Genomic DNA, 9,349 nt, shown 5'->3' with positions numbered 1-9,349 from the left:
GTTAGTTTGTGTTAGTAATATAATTAATGTGCTGACTAGACAAGATTTGACTTTGGTTAATTTTTGGTGTTAATATTGACTAGATTTCAAAATTAACATTCATCAAATTATATTTTCCAACAAATTATTGTAAAATTCATTGTAGTAATATAGCTTGAAAAATAATTTATATTTTTGAAATTTTATTGATCTTTGGATGCTTAGCTGTTTTTTTAAATTTAGTGTTAGTATTGACTAGTTTTTCAATTTACTCTGTTATAGTAATATTAATAACAAGTTTTTTTTTGGTATTATTATTGACTAGTTTGTTTTAAAAATATTACAAAACAAAGTAAATGAAATATCTTATATTTTGTTAGTTTTACGTGTTTATATTGACTAGATGAAAAAAATCAATTAAATTGTGTGTCTTTGGTTTTTTTGTGTTAATAGATTTCAATTTTTGGTTTTGTAGTAATTTAAGTAAATAGTGAATTATGTATAGACGCAAGGGTAAAATTTGACTAGAGCAAAGAATCTTTGGGATTTATTATAATTAATATTGACTAGATTTCCATCCGTATGATTTTTTTTTAACTAAATTCGCCGACTTATATCTTCATTGCTTATGGATTGGAATCGTGCGATTTCCGTGGCGTTTGCAATTGGCTTAACGCTATAACTTAAATATTAATATATATATATTTGTTGTTGGTAATATTAATGTTTTTGCTCAACTTGTATAATAATTTAATAATAATTATATAATAATAATAGTATTCTATACCCCAAAGACCTTAGGGTCCTAAATTAGTGGACGTGTTGCGATGTGTATTAATCTCACTGGGAGGGATATTTACAAGAAGGGACTTTTCAGTTCGCGAAGAATCATAGAATATGTATATATGTACAAGGTAAGGTAATAATTTATAATAGTTAGGATAGCCTAAGATACGCGTAAAGGCGCGAAGACTAGAAAGTTCCAAAATAATACGTTATAGATATAGACTAGAGTTGAGTGTACATATATAAAGACTAGAGGTTTTTAGTTACCTATGTAGTACGTTTTTGTTAAGAGTTACGTAACGTCAAGTTAAGTTACGTTACGTTGAAAGCGTTCAGCCCGCATAGACTCTGGTTCCGGTTGGATCCGAGACGGCTGCTGCGGAGGCGGGCGAAAGCGGTTCGCCGGGGGAGGCGAGATCACCGTCGATGGGCGTCAGATCGTCCTTCAGACAGGCGGACTCCAGGTGCTTGTTCAGGTAGGACTTGAGCGCGAAGGATTTGTGGCATCGCGAGCACTCGAAGTTCTTGTCCGAGGAGTGGGTCTGCATGTGGGCACGGAGGTTGGAGCGATCCGCAAAGGCTTTGCCGCAATGGGCGCAACCGTAGGGTTTCTCCCCTGTGTGGGATCGGAGGTGGCCCTGAAGGAGCCACGGACGCGAGAACTGTTTGCCGCACACACTGCACTTGTGCGCCAATTTGTGTGTGAGGACGTGCATCGCCAATGCGGGCATACTCACGTAAGCCTTGCCGCAGGTGATGCACTTCTTCGCCGATTGGGAGTCGAGACTTCGATGGGTCTGTTTGTGCCGCGAGAGGTTCGAGGAGGTCGCGTACTGCTTTCCGCATTCACTGCACGTGTACTTGGGCTTGTCACCGCTCACCGCCTTCACCGCCGCCGGTTCCTGCTGCTGCTGCTGTTGCTGCTGCTCAGGCGGCGGCTGTCGTTTCTTCGACCGTCCGTCGCTTACAAAGAACGCTTCGTAGGTGTACGCAACGGTCTTCCCCGACGACGCTACAGGCAAGTCGGCTTCTTTCACCACATCCTCTTGGCTATGCGGTAGCAAGTGTTGCTGCTGCGGTTGTTCATGTAGAGGAGGTTGTTGAGGCTCAGGAAGTGGAGAAGGCGACTGCTGCTGTTGCTGCTGATGTTGTTGCTGCTGCTGCGGATGCGGCGGCGGAAGGAAAGCCGTGGCCGCGCTCAGATCGAGTATCGCATGAGCGGCATGCAGATCCTCCTCAGCTGGTACTCTGATCTGCGACAGCTGCGGCAACGGCTTGTCCTCCAACGAGTACGGCCTATAAATATCTTTCTTCTTCGGCGGCAAGGAGAGCGCCGCTCCGGTACTCGTGTAACACATGGCCAGAGACTTCTTGCTTCGCACGTAGTTCTCCGTCTCGTTGACCGTCCTCAAAGTGGCATAGGTTTGCTGCGGCTGTTGCTGCGGAGGACTGCTTCCACCCTGCTGTTGCTGTGGCTCGGTGTTACCGCTCACCCGAGTCACGAACGTCGACGTGTAGTTCGTTGGAGACAGCTCCTGCAAATATCCTGCGAACAGAAACGAATCCAATAAAACTTCGCTGTTTCTGCTGATGCTGCCGTTGCAATTACGACCCCAACAGTAAATCTCGCGATAAAGCATTGTGTAATGTGCATTCAACAGTTCGTGGCCATAAAGACAGAAATTACTCCAGCTGCCGCCGACGACGCCACCGCCTTAATGACCTTACATACAGGGTGTTTCGCGACAATAACTGACTTCCCTTTATTACGTGCGCTCTCTCGAATCCATTAAAACTTCTTTTACTGTTTCAACTTGCTCTTTATTTACATCCTCTACACCAAATTCACCAACCATGTCACCATTTATCAAATATTTGACAACTTGGACAATTGTACCAACTTAAATCAAAGTACTTTAATTTTATATTATATAACAAATTATGAATGAACTTTTAAAAGATTTGTACATTGAATAACCAAAAAGTTTTCTTTCCTATAATAAATTCAAATAATATAAATATTTTGTTAATTGAGAAATAAATAATAAATTGTTTAATTATCATAACGGAATTTTTCAATGATTTCATATAATGGCAATCACGTAAACTTTTTTTTATCGCAAATACCTTGAATATTTATTAAAACCTGGTATTTTTATTATCCAATTTGAGAGCACCCGTTAAATGTAATAGTTTTCAATCAATTTTACTGAAATGCTCAACTTAGCATATATTAAGCATTCCATTAAATAATAATAAAAAAAAAAATCTATTACGTTCATTTTACGTCGACCTTTAATCGTAAATATATTTTATAACGCTCCAAGCGCTCCTTAAATTATGCATAACAACTTGTTGTATATTAACTTGCTTCATCTTGAAACACATTTATTCCTTGCATATACATAAAAATCAAGGGTAGATTTTCGACGAAATTAAATATTTTCAGGTCAACAACTTTACACGTTTCTGTGTAAAGGTAACATTTTTTTTTTGACTATTTATAGTTAATCTAGATTTCGTTGCAATTATATTAATTTGCATGAATTTCGAGCGTGCTGACCTTTCGGAGTGGAAAAAAAAGTTAAGATATTCTAATGTTTTCCTCCAAGATTAAAAATACAAACGGTGTTTATTTTTCTGCAGTCGTCGTCGTAGCCTGTTGCATGATCGCGCTTTCCTGGCTTATCGAGATTAATTCGTTGGGTGAAGTAAAAGAATAAAGTAAACGGCGCGAATCTTGAATGCGGGGAGAACGGTAAGTGGTAAGTGTATATCTTCTGAAATATGCATGCGCTATTATTGAGCAAAAATGAAATGAAGAAAGAAGGAACGATAAAAGCGAACGATATTTACGTAAGTTACATTATTTAACGTTCGACCGTTCCGAATCGCTTTCACCGAAGCAGGCAAATATGGTAATTGCGCGCTACTTAGGCATCTGACATTCTTTATTAACATAACTCCTGCAGAGGGGCAAACGGCGTAATGCTCGAATATATATTCCGTAATGTGGAAGCCCCAATGCTCTCTCTCTATATATATATATATCTATGTATTATATATACAGTGGGAAAGGAAAATTGAATATCTTTATCTGCTGCCTGTGCCCGGCGCATCCACTATTTACTATACAACAAGGATTACCATTTCAAAGGCACTCTCGACCTTAGACCTTAAATCTCGATTCCAAATTTTCGGCTGGCAAATTTCCTCCCTTTTTACATCTATGGTATATACAAAGAAAAGAAAAAGAAAACTGTCTCTCTTTTTTTCACAATTACCATAAGCGTTTCTGTAAGAATAGAAAATTATTTCAATCGTTTAATTTATATACATTGAAAATTTTAATTATACATTAAAGTTCTTAAAACATTTAAAAGAAAATATTTATTTGATCTCTTCAAATTAATATATTTTTTATCCCTTATTATAAGTTTTTATCGTTTCCTTTTATAAAATTTATTTAATGGTTTTTATATAATATACGTTGTAAAATAAACAAAACTATTAATGTAATATTTATATATTCCAAAAAATGTAATAATATAATTATAATTAATTATCATGTATATTACTATAAACAACTGTTGCAAATTAATTATTAAACGTACATTATTAATTGAGGTTTGTTAAATATTGCCCGGTGCATGCACCAATATTAGAGTTGTAGCAATGATTATCCAATTAATTAATATCAATATGAAGATGTATATAACATTGATAATGAACTAAATATAAAGTATTAATATATAAATTTATATATTTGTGGTTGTACTTTCTGTGGTTGTACCATAAATTTTGTATATTATTACTTTTACAAAGTAAGTAAATTTTGACATGTAATACTTGATGTAATTGAGAATTGTAAATGTATTTATTTATATAATTTCTAATAATAGTAAATAATAATTTTGTCTAGTGTAATAGTCAATGATCAAACAGTGGTACGAATTTTGTTTGTAGTTGATGTTTATTTTTAGGTGGTTAAGGAAACGGCGTGTTATTTGTTGCTCGGCGACGAAGGTTGCACGTTTCTTGGGGAAGGGAACATCTGTTGAAAGGGCCCGAGGGGGATGACGCGTGCGGCGCGTCCTTTTAATTAAATCAGGGACACGCGACAACAGCTGAACACGAGTCGGTCGGCCCTTTTCTAACTGGAAATATGTACACCCTGCAACAGGGGACGACGACGAGGACACGTACGTGCATGAGGAGCGCGAGGCTCTGATCATAAATTCTATTTGGTTTATTTGGGTCAGAAATCGATAGGGCATTTTACAATTTAGATTGGTTCAGTTATTAATGCATGCTGAGGGGCCGTGTTTGCAATTTGAGGATGTGGTGTTGCTTCTTACCATTGTAGAGGAGCGTGGTGCCATGCGGTGAAGTGGGCGGCGGGCTGGGAGCGGTGGCACCGGCCGTTGGACTGGACGGTGCCCAGCAGGTCGTCGTCGTCGAGGAGACCGGAGTGGCATCGCCGACGACATCAATCTCCTCCTCGTCCTCGTCGAAGCTGTGATCGTGGGGCCGCTCCGGCCACGGATACGCCTTCCACTTCTTCGCCATCAAACAGCGCGGCATGTTTGCAGCTGATGGTGTTGAACGCCTGCTATCGCAAGAGGATCACAACAACAAAGACCGCGAACCGGCACGGCGACGCCGCGCACCACATCAAGAACTGCGTCAGGTGGGAACGATTCCAGATTTCGGCTCTTCGCTCCACGACAATTCCAAAGTTTGTTCTCTCTCTATCTCTCTATTTCTTTCTCTCCCAAATTACTTGCTGTTCGTTTTTGAGTTCTTTTAATTCCTTTCCGTTTTCTGCTATTTCTTTGTTTTCTTTTTGTTTTTCTGGTTTTTAACACGAAGTGTGAGAAGACGAGTGAGAGACAGACAGTATCAGAGAGAGTTTAAGTTTAGGAAGTGTTGAGTGAATTGTGTGTGTTGTAAGAGTGAAGTGGTGAAGAGAACTGAACTGAAACTAAACTAAACCGAACGAATGAACCCCTCGTGTGTCTTTGGAGGGTTCACTCTGCCCCTGCGCCCCTTTATATCGGCACGCTAGGTCTGGTGGATCGGATTGCGCCGACGCCGATTCTCTTCCCCTGCCTGTGCCTGCCTTCTGCTGCCAGGGGTGGAAAGGTTGCCAACAAAAACTCACCACCAGGACCGGCACCGCCACCACCACCATCGCCGCCGCCGCTTCTGCCGCCGCCTCCTCCTCCTCCTTCTCCTCCACAGTCGCTTCGATGCGCCGCGCATCGATTGCACCCTGCAGAGACCTCACCCAACACGTGGATATACCGGAGGACGCGTGCCATGCGATCATTACCATCTGAAGCCACTCAACAGTCGACCACCAACAACAACAACATCATCAGCAACAACCACCTGCAACAAACCGAATCCCCTCATCCGATATTGTTATTAGATTACAACCATACAATTACGTACAACTGCAGTAACAACATACTTCCTATTTACTACCCTTTTTTCCCTTATAATACACAAACTCATCTAAAAAAATAAAAGTAAAGTAATTAGAAGAAAAGATAATCCCCTGTACAAAATTACTTTAATACAACAAATTACACTAAACATTTTCTAAAATTGTTTTACTTTAATAGCGAAACGAATAGCGAATACTTTAAAAACTGAAATACTTCTCAATTTTATATATGTTTAATAGTCTAATTATTGCTTCCAGAATTAATATTATATTTAATAAATTATTAATAATGTCCTTAAAAAAAATTGTTTAAAATCTATTATTATATAAGTTTTACAAGTTTCCTGATTAATCTTAAAAATTATTAAATTACAAATCGGTTTCCGGACTGTTTGAAACCGAATCAACGATATTAAAACTGCATAAAAGGAAACGATCACTTAAAATGTAATAATTTTGTTAATGATTTTTTTAGAATTTATTTATATTTTGTTAAATTAAAATTTAGTTGATTTTGAAATTTTCAAACCGCACTATAGTGCATGGTCCAAGTTGCACTAAGCGAGTCAATACTGTACTTATTTGTGTCGCTTCTTGTTTTCAATTTATTTATTCAAATTATTTAATTACAGAACATAAATATGAACCTTTTATTAACATTCTGTAATTGTCAATCGTTTATTTTTATTTATCGTTTATTAAGTTATTAACTATTAAGAAGTTTTAGTTTAAATTGCATTTGAAGTACGTGCATACTGTGAATCTTTATTGCATTAAGATAAATTGCCATTTTATTTGTCCCCTGTTGATCATGAATATCGACCATCCATTCAACTACTTTCCGCAACACACGTTACTTGACTTTTATGAGACGCCCAAAAGAAAACCAGTTTTAAATATAATTACAATCAAAATCAAATTTAATATGCAAATTAAACGTGTAAAGCAAAAAAAAATCAATCAAATCGTTAGAGAATTGATGAAAAATTTACAAACAATAGGCGTTCCCTTTTTTGTGTTCGTAGCGTACATATTTCACGCCGCCCGGAATTAAAATCGTTTTTTTTTTTGACTGTGTATCAATTAAGGGATGCAATACATAAACGCGAACGTACGTCAATCAATCATAGGAGGCGCGTCGTGCCGTTCGCTTGGATTTCCTTCCCCCTTTTGTTCGCTTAATTACAAGTCATCTTTAAATATAAAGCTCGTTGCAATTGCGACCGTTCATTTGTTGCTCTCTCTCTCTCTCTCTCTATATAACTGTCTCTCATTGTAATTGTAATTAATTAGCGGCCGTAATTAGCGACGGATAAAATTCGCATTTGCACTTCGTTCCACGAAAATGCCATTATTTATTTACATATTCGTCCCGCAACATCGATTTATCTTCTGCTACACTTTTTTTTCTCACTTTTAGTTGATGAACAATTGCATTTCATGCATATCGATTTGTGCTTTGCATCAATATTTCACTACGTGAATTAAAATTTGTTAATTGAAAGATTAGATCCAGAAACGTGTTTTCAGAATCGACGTTGCTGCTGAGATCGATACGAAACATCAAACGTGGTGGGAAAATGCGTGTATTTTTTTTCAGTCATTAAAATCGCGATGGAAACGATGAAGGGTGCAAAGTTACAAGGATAATGTTAATGATGTTAATTACGTAATAAGTATATGAGGGAAAATGTAACCGGAAATGGGAATGGAGCCAGAGGATTTTTGAAGCGTTGTGTAAAAATTTCATCAAGCTTTTCGAGTAAATGAAAAGAATATTTGGGAAAACACGAAACGCCCAAATCTGTCAAAAGATGAAACTGTATAAAATAGTAATATCTTCATTTAATTCTTATTACAGTAAATTCTATTTAATAACAATAGCAGATTAAGGGATTAGAACTTCTAAACAAGTTGAATCTGAAATAAAAAAAAATCTAGTGTTCTGAATAACTTGATAAGCTATATCTTTTATGAAAATGTATGAGATTCAAAAAGCAGATTAGTTTTCAGCTGTAGATAGGAATCAAGAAATAGTATCTGAATATCATGAAGAAAAACTGAATTAACTACAAAATCTGATAAGAAATATTAATAAAAATTGATTTTATATTTAATTTAAACTTGTTATTTTTAATTATTAATCGATCATGCTTTAAATTTTTATCAATTTATATAATGCAAGAAATATTGAAACCAAGAGATATTTGTAAATATAATTATGAACTATGTTTAAAAATAATCAGAGGACAATCGAAAGTCATTGATTAAGAACATAATAATAAACGATAAATACTGATAATTATGGTACATCAAAAAATCGTTAATATGTTTATTTCTAATTAAGTAATTTGATACAAAAATAAAAGGATATACGAATTATCCAGATAAATGGGAAGCCACTAAATATCCTATAATCGAAGACATTAAATGATTTTCCATTAAGAGTATAAACGACCATTTTTATAATAAATATCTCTAAAATTGAATGAAGTGTATGCATTATACAAATTAACTTACACAATGTTTATATCAATATACAAATCCTGTTTAAATCTATTAAGAATCAACTACATTTTTCTTAATGACTGATTTTCTTTTTTTAAATTTGAACTAAAATAAGATAATATCAGAATGTAATCAAAATACTAACAATGTTCAATGGGTATTTCTAAAATGATGCAATTCTTTTATAAGCAATTTAATAATTATAATATAATCGATTATGAATGTATGAAAGAAAAATGTAATTATCGTTACTAAATAATTTACAAAGTTGTATGTTATATTCATGTGTTAATCGTTGTTGTTTGTATAGAAATTAAAAGTTTCAACTTTGTTGTCAAGTTATAATGCACAAGTTATTATACTATTATAACTTCATCAGATATTTACGTACTAAATGTGTATTATATTCAGTGTAAATTTGTTAATTATGACACATTTCTTATGCATTATTTATTGGAATTATAATGATAATACTATAATACAAATTATTATGTGTTTATTTTATTTTTCGCTTTTTTATAATTAATAAAATAAATATTGACATTATTAACATAAATTGAAACTTAGATCTTTGCTCAATTTTTGTTTTGAAAATTTGTGACATATATTATTTTATTTAATCCA

General features: G+C 35.4%; 1 protein-coding gene across 1 annotated transcript; it reads right to left on the bottom strand.

The window, feature by feature from the left end:
* Window positions 1-408: 408 nt before the first annotated feature.
* On the bottom strand, window positions 409-5,801 carry LOC108558334 (transcriptional repressor scratch 2). The gene is made up of 2 exons (XM_017915220.1): window positions 5,124-5,801; window positions 409-2,311 (listed from the first exon to the last, which is right to left on the bottom strand). Exons 1-2 carry the CDS (start codon window positions 5,347-5,349, stop codon window positions 1,098-1,100), a joined length of 1,440 nt encoding a protein of 479 aa, XP_017770709.1. The 5' UTR covers window positions 5,350-5,801; the 3' UTR covers window positions 409-1,097.
* Window positions 5,802-9,349: the final 3,548 nt, after the last annotated feature.

Source organism: Nicrophorus vespilloides, unplaced genomic scaffold, assembly GCF_001412225.1.
Source record: "Nicrophorus vespilloides isolate i.1.1-1 unplaced genomic scaffold, Nicve_v1.0, whole genome shotgun sequence".
Classification (NCBI taxonomy): domain Eukaryota; kingdom Metazoa; phylum Arthropoda; class Insecta; order Coleoptera; family Silphidae; genus Nicrophorus; species Nicrophorus vespilloides.
The sequence above is the reverse complement of the archived record's forward strand: the minus strand, read 5'-3'. Positions and strand labels throughout refer to the sequence as shown.